At 42.7% G+C, this 17,829-nt stretch overlaps 2 protein-coding genes across 5 annotated transcripts in view; one reads left to right on the top strand and one right to left on the bottom strand.

Moving 5' to 3' along the window:
* Positions 1-14,660, bottom strand: part of tbc1d4 (TBC1 domain family, member 4) — a 291,680-nt gene extending 277,020 nt beyond the window's left edge. For 2 of the 4 annotated variants that reach the window (XM_059970422.1, XM_059970423.1), the window contains exon 1: positions 13,446-14,660. In XM_059970422.1, coding sequence (XP_059826405.1) covers positions 13,446-13,853 — 408 coding nt within the window. In that variant the 5' untranslated portion in view covers positions 13,854-14,660. Of the gene's footprint in view, positions 1-11,809; positions 11,834-11,958; positions 12,040-13,445 lie in introns of those variants that run through there. The other 2 variants (XM_059970426.1, XM_059970424.1) reach the window with 2 other exon arrangements.
* Positions 14,661-14,750: 90 nt separating this feature from the next.
* Positions 14,751-17,829, top strand: part of LOC132394366 (uncharacterized) — a 45,695-nt gene continuing 42,616 nt past the window's right edge. The window contains exon 1 of the mRNA XM_059970432.1: positions 14,751-14,818. The gene's annotated coding sequence lies outside the window, so the exon portion shown is untranslated. The remainder of the gene's footprint in view (positions 14,819-17,829) is intronic.

The following is a 17,829-nucleotide window of genomic DNA, read 5'->3' as shown; positions in this document are numbered from 1 at the left end:
GCTGTGATGGGGTTTCATCTTAGTGTTTCTCTGCCAAAAGTTCAAAACCATAGCACCATGTAATTACGACCTACAAAACCAGATGCTGAACAAACTTAGCAGGTCCAAGATTATGGGGATGCAAAAGGTGCAAGTTAACATTTTGTGTCAAGACCCTCCATCAAGGTCGCAAAATGTTGCGGGTAAAAAGCAGTTGAAGGGGGAGGGGTCGATTTGGGGAAGAACCTGGAAGGTGATAGGTGAAGCCAGATGGAGAGTGGATGATGAGTAGATGAAATAATTGGGAGGAGGGAAGTGGGGTACCTGGGCAATTAGTAAACAGAATCAGATGGGCAGATGGAATCAGGTGGAACAAGGCATGGGAAAGATGACCAGATGGAAAAGAAAACTAGCTAGACAAGTGAGTGTGTGTGGAAGGAGAACACTGGATTATCTGAAACTGAAAAATTCAATGTTCATACCACTGAGTTGCAGGCTACCCAAGTGGAATATAAAGTCATACTACGATCCAGTGATCATTTCCAGCACTTGCTTTTCTTATTTAATATTTCTAGCATAACCCTTTCATAAGACTATTATTAAAGCTAATATAAACAGTCCAAAGATATACTGGTTAGTAGGTTAATTGATCATTGTAAATGGTCCTCTGATTAGTCTAAGTGTTCAATAGGTAGGTTACTGAGCAGTTTGGCTTGTTGGGCAGGAAGGGCCTGTTCTGTGCTTTATCTTCTGAGACAAGGTCAAAGGAAAGGAAAAAACTTGCAAAGAGTGTGCAGAAAGGCAGTACAAGTTGGTAATGTGATGGAAAGCAAAGACACAATGGGAAAGTAGATTTTCTTCTCCACCTGACACAGCATTTATTACAACTGGCCACCGCACAAGAGTGTACAAAGGGTTCTTGCGTTTAGCTTGAAGCAGAAATATCCAGTGATAATATTGTTGGAATAATAGGTTAATTGGACATTGTAAATTGTTTCATGTTTAGGTTAGAATTAAATTGGGGGTTGCTGGGCAGCACAACTCAAAGAGCCCAATGGGCCAAATCCACACTGTATCTCAAAATAAATTTTTTAAAATATTAAATCTAAGCACAATGTAAAAACAGTGTAAGTAAAGAATAAACTCTTCATTTATTCTTGCCTCCCATCTCATATCAGTCAAATCATTCATCTTATTCTTCTTATTAGAAAGCATTCTGACTGGTTACATTGTGACCTGATATAAAAACTCCAATACACATAGACAAAAGAGTGGTGAATTCAACCAGTTCCATTATGGATACCGCTCTCCCTACAGTCAAAGGTGTCTACAAAAGGCAATGCCTCTGTAACTCAATATCAATCATCTGGGATGCCCACCATCCAGCCCATGCCCTCTTCTTGATGTTGCCATTAGACATAGGATATAGAAATCTACAGTATACTACAGGCCCTTCGGCCCACAATGTTGTGCTGACCATGTAACCTACTCCAGAAAATGCCTAGAATTTCCCTACCGCATAACCCTCTATTTTTCTAAGCTCCATGTGCCTATCTAAGAGTCTTTTAAAAGACCTTATTGAATCCGCTTCTACCACCGTCACCAGCAGTGCATTCCACGCACCCAACACTCTCCATGTGAAAAGCTTACCCCTGACATCCCCCCTGTACCTACTTCCAAGCAGTTTAAAACTATGAACCCTCTTGTTAGCCATTTCAGCCCTGGGAAAAAGCCTCTGGCTACACGATCGATATCTTTCATCAGCTTATACACCTCTATCAGGTCACCTCTTATCCTCCGTCGCTCCAAGGAGAAAAGGCCAAATTCACTCAACCTATTCTCATAAGGCATGCTCTCCAATCCAGGCAACATCCTTGTAAATCTCCTCTGCACTCTCTCTATAGTATCCACATCCTTCCTGTAGTGAGGTGACCAGAACGGAACACAAGTACTCCAAGTGGGGTCTAACTAAGGTGTTATATAACTGTAACATTACCTGATGGCTCTTGAACTCAGTCCCACAGTTGATGAAGCAATCACACCATATGCCTTCTTAACAACACTGTCAACCTGCATAGCAGCTTTATCCCTACGGACATGGACCCCAAGATCTCTTTGATCCTCCACACTGTCGAGACTCCATTAATATTATATTTTGAATTCAAATTTGACCTACCAAAATGAACCACCTCACACTTATCTGGATTGAACTCCATCTGCCACTTCTCAACCCAGTTCTGCATCCTATCGATGTCCTGCCATAACCTGTGACAACCCTCCAAACTATCCACAACTCCCCCAATCTTTGTGTCATCAGGAAACTTACTGACCCACCCTTCTACTTCTTCATCCAGGTCATTTATAAATAACACAAACAGAAGGAGTCCTAGAACAGATATCTGCAGAACACCACTGGTCACCAACCTCCATGCAGAATACAAACCATCTACCACCACCCTTTGCCTTCATTAAGACAGGTTGGAGGACCAACACCTCATATACCATCTGGGTAGTCTCCAGCCCCTTGGCATGAACATTGAATTCTCCAACTTCCAGTAATTCCCTCCCCCTCCCTTCCCCCATCCCAGTTCCCCTCTGCCTATCACCTCCCTCATGGTTCCGCCTCCTTCTACTATCCATTGTGCTTTCCGCTTACATTCCTTCTTCACCTTTCCTGACTATCCCCTCCCTGCTTCCCCTCCCCAACCCCTTGATCTTTCTCCTTTCTTGTTTTTCACATGGCACCTATCAGCCTTCTCCTTCTCACCCTCTTTATAGGGCCCCTGCCCCCTCCCTCTTCAGTCCTGATGAAGGGTCTTGGCCCAAAACACTGACTGTTCGTTTCCACGGATGCTGCCCGACCTGCTGAGTTCCTCCAGCATGTTGTGGGCAAGCCAATTCTGGCTCCACAAAGCAAGGTCGCTTTGGATCCCATGCCTCCTTACTTTCTAATGAGCCTGGCATGAGGAACCTTATCAAATGCCTTACTGAAATCCATATACACAACATCCACTGCTCTACCTTCATCACTGTGTTTTGTTACATCCTCAAAGAATTCAATCAGGCTCGTTAGGCACCTTAATCAGATAATGTCTCCCCAAATGCTCATAATTCCTGCCTCTCAGGATCTTCTCCAACAACTTGCTCACCACTGAAGTCAGACTCTCTGGTCTATAATTTCCTGGGTTATCTCTACTCCCTTTCTTGAACAAGGGAACAACGTTTGCAACCCTCATCCTCTGGCACTTCTCCAGTCCCTGTTGCTGATGCTAAAATCATCGTTAGAGGCTCAGCAATCTCCTCACTCACTTCCCATAGTAGCCTGGAGTATATCTCGTCCAGACCTGGCAACCTAACTAACTTAATGCTTTTCAAAAGCTCCAGCACATCCTCTTTCTTAATGTCTATATGCTCAAGCATTTCAATCTGCTGCAAGTCATTCCCATAATTGCCAAGGTCCTTTTCCTTGGTTAATACTGAAGCAAAGTATTCATTAAGTATCTCCACAACCTCCTCCGATTCCATGGACACTTTTCCACTATTGCACCTGATCAGTCCAATTCTCACATGGCTCATCCTGGTTTTCCTTAATCCTGCTCGCCAAAGGCCTTCTCATGGCCCCTTCTAGCTCTCTTAATTTCATTCTTAAACTCCTTCCTGGCAACCGTGTCATTTTCTAGAGCTCTGACAGTACATAGTTTCTTGAACCTTTTGTAAGCTTTTCTTTTCTTCTTATCTAGATTTTCTATATTCCTTGTACAACATGATTCTTTTACCCTACCATCCTTTCCCTGCCTCAATGAAACATACCTATGCAGAACTTCATGCAAATGTTCCCTGAACATTTACATTTCTGCCGTGCATTTCCCTGAGAACATCTGCTCCCAATTTATGCTTCCAAGTTTCTGCCAACTAGCATCACATTTCCTTGTACCCCAATTAAATGTTTTCCCAAATTGCCTGCTCCTATCCCTCTCCAGCACTATGGTAAAGGAGATAGAGTTATGGTCACTACCTACAAAATGCTCTCCCACCAAGAGATCTGAACCTGACCAGATTCATTTCCCAATACCAGATCATGTACAGCCTCTCCTCTAGTTGGCTGAACACAGCTAACAAACTCCACACCATCCAAACCCCTTGCTCTAAAGAGATGCCAGTCAATATTAGGAAAGTTAAAATCACCCATTATAGCAGCCTTATAGTTATTGCCCCATTCCAGAATCTGCCTCCCTATGTACTCTTCAACATCTCTGTTACCATTGGGAGGTCTATAAAAAATACCCAATAGAGTTATTGCCTCCTTCCTGTTTTCGACTTCCACCCACACTGACTCAGTAGACAATCCCTCCATGACTTCTTCCTTTTCTGCAGCTGTGATAGTATCCCTGATTAGCAAAGCCACGCTCCCTCCCTCCCTGTCCTTTTTGAAACATCTAAAGCCTGGCACACTCAGCAGCCATTCCTGCCCCTGAGACAGCCAAGTCTCTGTAATGGCCACAACATCATGATTCCAGGTATTGATCCACGCTCTAAGTTCATCTGCCTTGTTTATGATAGCCGTTGCATTAAAATAGACACATCTCAAACCATCTGGCTGAGTACATCTTTGCTCTATCATCTGCCTATCCTTCCTCACAAACTCAATATAAGCGGTCTCTATTTGTGCGCCAACCACCTCATCCTCTGCCTCTTCATTTCAGTTCCCACTCCACTGCAAATCTAGTTTAAACTCTTTCCAATAGCATTAGGTGGTACAGGAGCCTGAGAACCCATATCTCAAGGTTCCACGACTGCTTCTTCCCCACTGCCATCAGCTCTTGAACTGACCTGAAAAACCTTAACGTTATCTCAGACCATACTCTTTTTTTTCTTTCTCAAATTGAACTAATGTCAATATGTTTATTTCATCATGTAAGCCAAGTGTAATTTATATTAACTTAAGTTTATGTTAACTTACGTCCTGTTTGTAATGTAAAAAACTAATTCTCATGTGTATGCACACCAATGACAATAAACTTTAACTTGAACTTAATTGAGTCTAACATCTTTTCTGGACATGAATCCCAAATGGTGCATACTGTAATTAGAATCATAGAATTGTTACTGCAGTGGTCAACCCATCACTTCTATTCCGGATACCAACACAAGGCCTTCCTTTTAACCTCAATCTGAAACTTCACACTTCACCAAATGGAAATTCAGTACTATGTGAGGCTTTTAACCATATAACATATAACCATATAACAATCACAGCACGGAAACAGGCCACCTTGGCCCTCCTAGTCCGTGCCGAACCCTTAATCTCACCTAGTCCCACCTACCCGCACTCAGCCCATAACCCTCCACTCCTTTCCTGTCCATATACCTATCCAATTTTACCTTAAATGACACAACTGAACTGGCCTCTACTACTTCTACAGGAAGCTCATTCCACACAGCTATCACTCTTTGAGTAAAGAAATACCCCCTCGTGTTTCCCTTAAACTTCTGCCCCCTAACTCTCAAATCATGTCCTCTAGTTTGAATCTCCCCTACTCTCAATGGAAACAGCCTGTTCACGTCAACTCTATCTATCCCTCTCAAAATTTTAAATACCTCTATCAAATTCCCCCTCAACCTTCTACACTCCAATGAATAGAGACCTAACTTGTTCAACCTTTCTCTGTAACTTAATTGCTGAAACCCAGGTAACATCCTAGTAAATCGTCTCTGCACTCTCTCTAATTTATTGATATCTTTCCTATAATTCGGTGACCAGAACTGTACACAATATTCCAAATTTGGCCTTACCAATGCCTTGCACAACTTTAGCATTACATCCCAACTTCTGTACTCAATGCTTTGATTTATAAAGGCCAGCGTTCCAAAAGCCCTCTTCACCACCCTATCTACATGAGACTCCACTTTCAGGGAACTATACACAGTTATTCCTAGATCTCTCTGTTCCTCTGCATTCCTCAATGCCCTACCATTTACTCTGTATGTTCTATTTGGATTATTCCTGCCAAAATGTAGAACCTCACACTTCTCAGCATTAAACTCCATCTGCCAACGTTCAGCCCATTCTTCTAACCGGCATAAATCTCCCTGCAAGCTTTGAAAACCCACCTCATTATCCACAACACCTCCTACCTTAGTATCATCGGCATATTTACTAATCCAATTTACCACCCCATCATCCAGATCATTTATGTATACATTGGGCCCAAAACAGATCCCTGAGGCACCCCGCTAGTCACCGGCCTCCATCCCGATAAACAATTATCCACCACTACTCTCTGGCATCTCCCATCTAGCCACTGTTGAATCCATTTTATTACTCCAGCATTAATACCTAACGACTGAACCTTCTTAACTAACCTTCCATGTGGAACTTTGTCAAAGGCTTTGCTTAAGTCCATATAGACTACATCCACTGCCTTACCCTCGTCAACATTCCTCGTAACTTCTTCAAAAAATTCAATATGGTTTGTCAAACATGACCTTCCACGCACAAATCCATGCTGGCTACTTCTAATCAGATCCCGTCTATCCAGATAATTATAAATACTATCTCTAAGAATACTTTCCATTAATTTACCCACCACTGATGTCAAACTGACAGGTCTATAATTGCTAGGCTTCCTTCTAGAACCCTTTTTAAACAATGGAACCACATGAGCAATACGCCAATCCTCCGGCACAATCCCCGTTTCTAATGACATATTAAAGATCTCCGTCAGAGCTCCTGCTATTTCTACACAAACTTCCCTCAAGGTCCTGGGGAATATCCTGTCAGGACCCAGAGATTTATCCACTTTTAAATTTCTTAAAAGCGCCAGTACCTCCACCTCTTTAATTGTCATAGGTTCCATAACTTCCTTACTTGTTTCCCACACCTTAGACAATTCAATATCCTTCTCCTTAGTGAGTACCGTAAGAGATCATTCAAAATCTCTCCCATCTCCTTCGGTTCCACACATAGCTGACCACTCTGATTCTCTAAGGGGCCAATTTTATCCCTCACTATCCGCTTGCTTTTAATATAACTGGAGAAACCTTTCGGATTTACTTTCACCTTATTTGCCAAACCAACCTCGTATCTTCTTTTAGCTTTTCTAATCTCTTTCTTAAGATTCCTTTTACATTCTTTATATTCCTCGAGCAATTCCTTTACTCCATGCTGCCTATATCTATTGTAGACATCCCTCTTTTTCTGAACCAAATTTCTAATATCCCTTGAAAACCATGGTGCTCTCAAACCTTTAACCTTTCTTTTCACCCTAACAGGAACATAAAGATTCTGTACCCTCATAATTTCACCCTTAAATGACCTCCATTTCTCTATTACATCCTTCTCATAAAACAACTTGACCCAATCCACTCTCTCTAAATCCCTTTGCATCTCCTCAAAGTTAGCCTTTCTCCAATCAAAAATCTCAACTCTAGGTCCAGTCCTGTCCTTCTCCATAATTATATTGAAGCTAATGCTATTGTGATCACTGGACCCGAAGTGCTCCCCAACACATACATCTGTCAGCTGACCTATCGCATTCCCTAACAGGAGATCCAACACTGCCCCATCTCTAGTCGGTACTTCTATGTATTGTTGCAAAAAACTATCCTGCACACATTTCACAAACTCTAAACCATCCAGCCCTTTTACAGAATGAGCTTCCCAGTCTACGTGTGGAAAATTAAAATCTCCCACAATCACCACCTTGTGTTTACTACAAATATCTGCTATCTCCTTACACATTTGCTCTTCCAACTCACGCGCCCCATTAGGTGGCCTATAATACACTCCTATCAGTGTTACTGCACCTTTCCCATTCTTCAATTCCACCCAAATGGCCTCCCTAGAGGAGCTCTCTAATCTATCCTTCCAAAGCACCGCCATAAGATTTTCTCTTTCAAGCAATGCAACACCTCCTCCTCTGGCCCCTCCTATTCTATCACACCTGAAGCAACTAAATCCAGGAATATTTAGTTGCCAATCACACCCTTCCTGCAACCATGTTTCACTAATAGCTACAACATCATAATTCCAGGTATCAATCCACGCTTTAAGCTCATCCACCTTTCTTACAATGCTCCTAGCATTAAAATAGATACATTTAAGATACTCTCCATCTCCTCCTCTCTTTCCATCCCTAACAATGCATTCAAATTTATTATCCTTTTCTTTCTTCTCCCCTACACCTTCGGGCTGAGTGCATCCCTTCTCCATCACCTGCCTTTCCTCCCTCACACACTGTCTATTTACTTGCTCCACTGGTGAACTAACCTCCTCTCCCATAGTCTCCTCAAATAGTCTCCTGCCCCCCCCCCCATCTTACTAGTTTAAAGTCCGCCCTGTAACCCTAGCAAACCTCCCCGCTAGGATATTGGTCCCCCCACGATTCAAGTGTAACCCGTCCTTCTTGAACAGGTCACTCCTGCCCCAGAAGAGGTCCCAATGATCCAGAAACTTGAATCCCTGCCCCCTGCTCCAATCCCACAGCCACGCATTCATCCTCCACCTAATTCTATTCCTACTCTCACTGTCGCGTGGCACAGGCAGTAATCCCGAGATTACTACCTTTGCGGTCCTTCTTCTTAACTGCCTTCCTAACTCCCTATACTCTCGTTTCAGGACCTCTTCCCCTTTCCTTCCTATGTCATTGGTACCTACATGTACCACGACCTCTGGCTCTTCACCCTCCCACTTCAGGATATCTTGGACGCGATCAGAAACGTCCCGAACCCTGGCACCAGGGAGGCAAATTACCATCCGGGACTCCCGGTCACCTCCACAGAAACGCCTGTCTGAGCCCCTGACTATTGAGTCCCCTATTACTATGGACCTCTTTCTTCTAACCCTACCCTTCTGAGCTACAGGGCCGTCCTCTGTGCCGGAGGCTCGGCCACTGTCACTCCCACCAGGTAGGCTGTCCCCCCCAACAGTACTCAAACATGAGTACTTATTGTCAAGGGGTACAGCCACTGGGGTACTCTCTAGTACCTGCCTCTTCCCCTTCCTGACTGTAACCCACCTATCTGCCTCCCGTGGTCCCGGAGTGACCACCTGCCTGTAACTCCTCTCTATCACCACCTCACTCTCCCTGACCAGGCGAAGGTCATCGAGCTTCTTAATCTTTTGTTGAATGTAATGTTTCATGGTTCCCTTTTGAACTCCAAGTGATTTTGAATGAAGAGGTAATATCTGCATTGTTCATGGCTTGTACAGGTAATTATACAGGATGTTTTAATCCTACATATACGAGGGGTGATTGATAAGTTTGTGGCCTAAGGTAGAAGAGTCAATTTTAGAAAGCCTAGCACGTTTATTTTTCAACATAGTCCCCTCCTACATTTACACACTTAGTCCAGCAGTCGTGGAGCATTCAGATCTTGGACCTCCAGGAAGAGTCCACAGCTGGGGTGATTGATAAGTTTGTGGCCTAAGGTAGAAGGAGATGAATTACACAGCTCTCATTACATGTACATGCAGTTCAACTTTGAGTGATTATGCATAAAGTTCAAAGTTAATACTCATTGGGGTGATTGATAAGTTCATGGCCTAAGGTAGGAAATGAGTTATTAACTTCAAATTTTCTGCATAATCACTCAAAGAGTTGAACTGCATGTGCATGTAACAAGAGCTGTATAACTCATCTCCTTCTATCTTAGGCCACAAACTTATCAATCATCCCTCATACAGTGAGTGAGTGGCTCCATCACTTCAAAAGGAAATGTACTGGAGAAAGCTGTGTCATACTGCAGAAAGAGGAAAACAGAAAGATCCCACAAGGTGGAAGAGCACAGATCTTATCTGTCTCCTATCAGCAACCAATTATATGTTTATCAGAGAAGGATTAGAACATCCCCTCAGGAAAGGGGGGTCTTTGAAGGAACCGGAATAACCAGATAGTTCAATGAAACCTTCTGAAGAAAAAACAGATTGAGCATAAGGAATAATTTGAGACCAGCCTCTCCTGGGGGTAATTGTGGGGGGTGGGGGGGGGGGAATTGGCTGGTAGGGAGCATGTGGTGAATATAAAATGGAGAAACAAAATAGTAAATATTAACAGGAGAATGTCATCAAAAAAATGAAGGATGCCAAACCAATAACAATTACAGGATTAAAGAAAGTGTTGGAAAATCAATGTAATGGATAATTATCATCAGAATACATTAGAAGTATCAGTGGAATCAAAATGACAGAGTCTTAAATGCAAATGCCACACACTGCCATGAATTTTGAGTAGCAATCCTTGTACTCCACACACTGGTTATGTTGCAATTGTGCTCTTAGTGTGTCAGTGGAGTGGTTCCTTGATAAAACCTCCACTATGTTCAGTCCTGGCATTATCTAAGATCAACAGGCATGAATTGAGTTTAACAAGTATTACCATATACATTGGCCAAGTGATGGAATTCTGTTTTTTTCCATAATGGACATTTTCAACGGACATAACGGAATCTGGATCCCTGCATTTATATTACTATTCGACCACAATCCAGAGTCAGGATAGGTCCTGTCCTGTTCTCCTTCACTTTTAGCTGCATTTTGATGTTCTATCAAGCATACCATTGCTTTTGGGTGAGATCATTTGAAGGTTGAGTCTCCGTCCTTGATGCCTCAGTAAGTGTTGTGATCCTGAGCCAGACTGGACTGGGATAACACCAGCAGGAACTGGACTGCTTCAGTCAGCTTTGAGCTTCTTGTACTCATGAGGGAAAAATGAGCGGATTTCTGATGAGAAGTCATGGACCTGAAGCATTAATGCTCCCTCCACAGATGCTGCCTGATCTACTGAGTGCTTCCAGCATTCTCAATTTTCTTAATCCGTGTGGGCTAATTAGAGTTTCCACCATTATGTGGTTGTTCCTTCCAGTTTGTACCCTTTCTAGTGTCAGCTGTGGCTGAGTAGGTAGCGGCATTCTGTTCCCCCAGGCAGATAGCTGTAGATTCAAGTCCCAATCAAGAGACTTAAACACAAAACCCTGGACTAGGTCTGCAGTCTATATTTGGTTTAGCTGTAAAGTGCTTACTCTATCCTGTAAACTGTACATGCGCCAAATGCTATAAATCTCGTAAAATTCAGTAACAGACAAATGTGTATATCATTTTGTCATTATAGCGAGTACAACTTTGAAATAGTAATCATGCAGTATTTATAAGTACAATTTTTTTCTGATTAAATGTTTTTGAAGCATCTTCGCCAGCCCTCAAAATATCAGATCTATTTGAATAGGAATGTGATCAGATTGAATCCATTGATGCACTGGAAGACATCGACCTGTTAATCCCTGAAGGAAGCACACACAAAATGTTTAAAGAACTCAGCAAGTCAGGCACCATCTATGGAAAGGAATAAACAGTCGAAGTTTCGGTCCGAGACTCTTCGTCAGGACTGGATGATCCTGACCTCAAGTGTAGACTAACAATCATCTCAAACCCTTGATAACTAATCCAAATGGCACTGAAGCATAGGTTCAGAGAGGAGAGCAAGGGCAGCTGAATACTGCCAATGCTGATGAGAGTTCTAACAATTAAAAAAAGGGGGCTGTAAAATTGCATGTAGAATACACAAGACCAAAAAAGTCTACATTATACCATTCCAGAGTAGAGAGCTATGAACCAACAGAGTGTGGGCAGAATTAAAGTGTATACATATTTCAATGGAAAAGTACAGAACACTTTTTGATTGTTTCACAGCAGTGTTAATGCAATCCAATTCCAAATATAGTCCAACAACATGGAATTCCATTCTGACACACTGCTGCTACTGATGGATCCTAATTTTAGATACAAAGTGAGACATCAGTTATAGAGCTGGATGTAAATGCCACACTGTGTTACCTTTGCCATTCTAAGATCTTCAGCCTCCTTCAGGTCGGATAATTCCAATAGATTACAAAGTAGGGAATTAGGTTATTGCAAAACTGCTGCCAATTGACAAAGAAAACTAAGCTAACCAAACACAGACAACACTTCTATTTTACACTTACTGGTGTCAAATTAAACTGCGGATAAGACCTTGGTATACTCTGCACACAAGCACACCCTGTCTGAATTCAGTTCCACATGGCAAGCCACAGTACACCCATTCACACTGGCTGCCTGCAATGAGGTCATGCTCGTCTGTACTTCATCATTATGCCCTCACATACAGAAAGCCAACTATTTAGCCTTCACCTGAGAACACATTTTGTACCCTGTGCTTAAAGCCCCAGAGCTCGAAGTCCTGAACAATAGAATCATTCTGTGCCAGAACATATGCTGGAATTAATTTGAATGCCGAGAACCCTATTGAAAACTCTCCAGGAATTACCAAAACTTTACCGAGGTTCTGAACCCAGGAGGCACATCTGATCCTTGTCAATCAATCTGGTGTGAAAAATCTTTGAATATTAACAGTCAGTCTCAGCAAACATTTCCCCAAAGTAATTTATCTTTATATCTGGATTTTATTATGGGATTTCACATTCACAAAAATCCTGAATCCTTAACTCTAGCTCAACCTACTGCACAGATTTATATTTTGATATAAATATAAATTATTTTGGGAAATACAGTTTAAAGTTTGCTTAAAGACTGGAAAAAGCACCTAACTTCATCGGTCATTTGGCATATAGAAATTGTACATTAGTGTACAAAGATTCTTTTGTACATGAACATCGAACAGTATATCTAAATATATATTTATTAATATATACAGATATACCTGTATATTGAGGCAGCGCATACCTTAAAGGCACATTGGTTTTATACAGTATATCCTTTAATATACATTTGCTTGGAAAATACTTAACTGACATGATATCAAAATAACTCAAACTGCAGACTAGCAAACATGTTCTGCTCTAACTTATTAAACTGGAAAGGTTAATTTCTGTACAAATACACAACTAGCCATTTCTGCTTGTGTTTGATGGGAAAACCAGGGAATCTGTCATGATCCCCTTTTGCTGTACTCTTGTACACAATGTCTCTCACATTGAAAGTACTTCTCTCCAGATACCACATATCAGTGAAAACTTCAGTTCACTTGACCTTTATCATCATCCAAAGGCAATTAAGTATTTGCTTTGCACTTATGTTGGAGTTAAAATAAGTTACAATGAAACATTCTGTTTTTTATGTGTCAAAGGAGTGTTTTGATAAATCCTAGGTTTGAAGTCCCAGAACAGTGTCGTTCTGGCAGTGACTGCAACTCTAGCTCAACCTACTGCACAGACTTATATTTTGATATAAATATAAATTATTTTGGGAAATACAGTTTAAAGTTTGCTGCGCCAGACTCTTGATAATCAAGATTTTTCATACCAGGTGTAATTGTTCAGGATCGAATATGGCATACTGACTGCACAATCTTGGTATAATTTATATCTGGGTCTGTCTACAAAGTGACCCAGCAGATCATTCTACCTGCAAACACTGAGACGCACGTCAAATGTAATGCAACCATACTGTATTTGGTGGACCAAGGGCCTACCTGATTGGGGTCGGTGCCTCTGAAAACGTGGCAGGCCATCTCGGTATCGGGGTTGTCAGGCTGAGTCCTGATGAGATAGGCAAAGTAGGTGAGGTCATGACTGTTATGGATGAACCTGATGATGTGCTGCGCCTTATGCTCAAAGATGAAGACGGACGAGTTACCACCGGTAGCCTGGGGGACACATCGGACGAGGGGTGGGCTGAGAATGAGAAGGACCTCCCGCGCAGCCAAGGACGACCCCAACTCCTGTTTCTCACAGCGCCTGCGGATCTCGGCCATCAGCCAGGGTAACATGGGCAAGGTGGTCCTCCTGTCCAGTGTGGACCACCCCATGTACCACAGGGAGAACCTCTTCTCAGCCTTGCTCTTCTCTTCCTGCACGGGTTGGTTGTTGTTTTGCTCCATTGTTCTGGGATGGGATCCGGACAGTGGACAGCTTAATTCTTCCTTCTGCTTGCTTGTAAACTGAGCTAGAGTTGCGGTTATTGAGGACTGACACGTGGGAGGATCGCGTCACTAAAAACCCTTCCAAGACACCAGAACCATTTCCTTCCAAATTCAGGAAAGCCTGATCACTGTCACAACATCAGAAGCCAACTTTTCCGTGATTTACACGCGCTGACCAGTATCTAGAAACGCCCCTTCCTTCTAACCAAGCGTTTTATTGTCAATGTTTGCTATCTCTTTAGACAGCTACTTCAGGCATTATCGCTTCCGATTACATAACGATCCACAATATCCTTGCGATTTTTGACCCAGTTACTATCTTTCACACATATAAAAAAGTCAAATGCAATAATCTCGAACCAACCTCCCGTGTCCTTCAGAGTGGAAATGCGGATAAGATTAGTGAAAGGTTTCTGAGCTAGAGCTGACAAATCTTGCTTCCAGGTCGGTCGTTTAACATCTAAAGGCGGGTGGTGCGTTTCATCCGCCTCTGAGTCAAGAAAATATTGCAACTTTTTGTTTGCAGATTAGGAGAGCGTGCACTGAAAACGTGGCCTTCTCTGCAGAGTTCATAGCACAAATAAATTCTCTCCCTCTTGGTGCATGGGGAGTCAGCCTATTCCTGTGTCCCTGAGCCCGGGGGAATGCAGCCCCAGCGAGAGGGGAGGGAATTCCCCTGCCAAATTGCAGGGCTCTCCCTGCCTCTTGTCGATTCCCAACTCTGTCGCCTGCGAGCTGCCTCGCTATCGCGTCCCCGAGAACTAGCTCGGCTTGAGCGTTTAGGCTTGGCCACAAGTGGGAAGGAGGAGGAGATAAGGAGGGTTGGTTTGCTTCACGTTGGATAGGGAGCGACAGGACTGGCTACGTGATCTGAGGGGAGGAGTGAGAAGGAATGTGACAGCAACTGTGATACCGAGCAGAGGGTAAGGTAGCTTTCCAGTTCAAAGCGTGGCATTCGCAGCGGGGTAACGTTAAAGTGAGAGGATTGCAATCAAATACATACACAGTTTCTACATATTTGATTTTGTATATGACCATCAAATAGAACATCTAAATATATATTTCTTAATATATACATTGAGACAGTGCAAAGCTTGAAGGCACATTGGTTTTATACAGAACTATGTTTTATATATATATATATATCTTGCTTGGAAAATATTTACCTTACATGATTATCAAAATAATCCAACCCAAACTGCAGATTAGCAAACATCTTCAGTTCTAACTTATTAAAGAGGGAAGATTAATTTCTGTACAAATAAGCAACTAGTCATTTCTGTTAGTGTTTGATGGAACAACCAGAGAAACTGGCATGATCTAATAATTTGCTGTACTTTTAGACACACTCAAAGTACTTTCCAGTACACATATCACCGAAAACTTCAGTTCATTTCACCATTATCATCACCCAGAGGTGATTAGGTTTAAAGGAACATAGAACAGAACAGCACAGGAAATGGCCCTTCAGCCCACAATGTTGTACAGAACCAGCTAAAAGGCAAATTGAATAATCCCTGAACACTAATCCCCCCACTTACACAATGTCTATATCCCTCCATCTTCCTCACATTCACATGCCTATGTAAACGTCTCTTAAGAGCCTCTAATGTATTTGCCTCTACCAGCACACCAGACAGCGCATTCCAGGCATCCACGCAACTCTGAGTAAAAACCTCAGTCTCACGTTCCCCTTGAACCTACCCCATCTCACTTTCAACGCATTAGGAGAATACCAGAATCCACCTCAGCGAGCCTCCATTGAGCCCAGGTGGGGATATTAAGCAGGACAAGCAGTGGCTCTGAGCTTCCACCTACTTCCTCACCTTTAAGCTCCAAATTTACCAGTCCTACTTCTGCTTCTCAGTGCCAGTCTGCAAAGACTGACAAGCCCCGGGTTTAAACCTCAAACTGCGCCAGGGCGGGGTAAGTGATGCTTGACTGACTGCCAGGAGAGGTGTTTCAGATGCCTTGCACCAGCGAAGTTAGTGCCTTCCTAACTTTCCCTTCTCCATCTTGATCAGTCATCATGCAGGGATTCCTCACAGTTAGCAAGTATGTGATCTTCTCTCAAGGAGATTTTAGGAAGGTCCATGGACTGATTTTGTTCCACCCTCCCTGAGGTGCATTGATGTGACAGAACTCCAAGTGGAATGCTTGGTTTTGGGAGTGTGGGTGATGTGTCTCACCAACATGTGCTGCCTTGGACGTAACATTGAAGATGGGGGACACAACAGACTGCAAGTAATAGAGTCTGGAATAACAGGCAACATCCTGGAAAAGCATACCAGATCAAACAGCATCTATGGAGGCAAATCCGCAATTGACAGTTCGGGTTCATGTGCCCAGCTAGGACCCTCTTTAACATCTCTACCATATTTGCCCATCAGCAATATGCAGCCACCCACCACACTCTGGGTCAATCTTGCCACATATCTCTCTTTAGAATTGACCCCCCCCCCCATCTTAAATTAATGCCCTCAAGTATTAGATATTTTGATGCTGGGTACAAGATATTGGCTTTTTGCTCTACCTGTGCCTTTCATAATCTTATAAACTTATGTCAGGTTTCTGCTCAGCCTCCACCACTCCAGAGAAACGAACCAAGATTGTCCAACTGAGGCCTTATAATGCATTGGTCAAACCACAATTGAATACTGTGAGCTAAGAAAAGATGTGCTGGTATTGCAGAGGGTCAAGAGGAGGTTCACGAGAATGACTCTGGAAATGAAAATGTATGAGGATCGTTTGATGGGTCTGGGCCTGTACACTCTGGAGTTTAGAAGAAGGCGGGGGGACCTCATTGAAACCTAGCAAATATTGAAAGGCCTCAATAGAGTGGATGTGGAGAAGCTGTTTCCTATGGTGGGAGAATCTAGGGCCAGAGGGCACAGCCTCAGAATACAAGGATGTCCCTTTAGTACAGAGGAATGTCTATAGCCAGAGGGAGGTGAATATGTTTAATTCATTGCTGGAGATGCTTGTGGAGGCCAGGCCATTCCATATGTGTAAAGCAGAGGTTGAGGGGTTCTTGATTAGTAAGGGTGTCAGAGTTTATAGGGAGAAGGCCGGAGAATGGAGATGGGAGGGATAATTTATTTATTGAGATTCAGCACAGAGTATGCCATTCTGGCGCTTTGAGTCATGCTGCCCAGAAATACCCCAATTTAAGCCTAGCCTAATCACAGGACAATTTTACAACGGCCAATTAGCCTACCAACCACTACATCTTTGGACTGTGGGAGGAAACCGGAGCACCTACAGGGTCACGGGGAGAACATACAAACTCTTTATAGGCACTGGCAGGAACTGAACCCAGGTCACCTGTACTGTAAAGCATTGTGTGAACCACTATGCTACTGTTCCACCCATTATGGGCCCTCTTGTGTAATTTATGAACACAACTATGATAGAATGGCACAATAGACTTGATGGGCTGAATGGTCTAATTCTGCTCCTTTTTCTCATACTCCTATAGTCTTTCCTTAAAGTGTAACTTACAGTAACTTATCAGTATACAGTATCTTTGGGATATTCGGTCTCAAGCGACCCATAAACATAAATAACTTTATGAATTTTGACCCACTGAATGACTTGCCCTTGGTGAAATATTAAATACTTTAACAGTAAACTGATGAGACTTGTTCTGTATCAATGAAAATAGACTTCACTGTAAATTTCCACATGTCAGACAACATTTAAGGAGAATTATATAGCATTAATGACCAGGTAATTCAGATGAAAAGTCAGCACCATAAATTGTTAATCCCCTGTCATCACAAATGCATTCTGGACTGCTGAATAATTCCAAGTTCATGATTATTTTTAAATTCAGATTGCCTTCAAAAGGCAATGCCTCAAAAAGGTGGCATCCATTATTAAGGACCCCCATCACCCTCTTCTCATTGCTACCATTAAGGAAGAGTACAGGAGC

The sequence above is a fragment of the Hypanus sabinus genome, chromosome 5 (assembly GCF_030144855.1).
Source record: "Hypanus sabinus isolate sHypSab1 chromosome 5, sHypSab1.hap1, whole genome shotgun sequence".
In the NCBI taxonomy this organism is placed as follows: domain Eukaryota; kingdom Metazoa; phylum Chordata; class Chondrichthyes; order Myliobatiformes; family Dasyatidae; genus Hypanus; species Hypanus sabinus.
The sequence above is the reverse complement of the archived record's forward strand: the minus strand, read 5'-3'. Positions and strand labels throughout refer to the sequence as shown.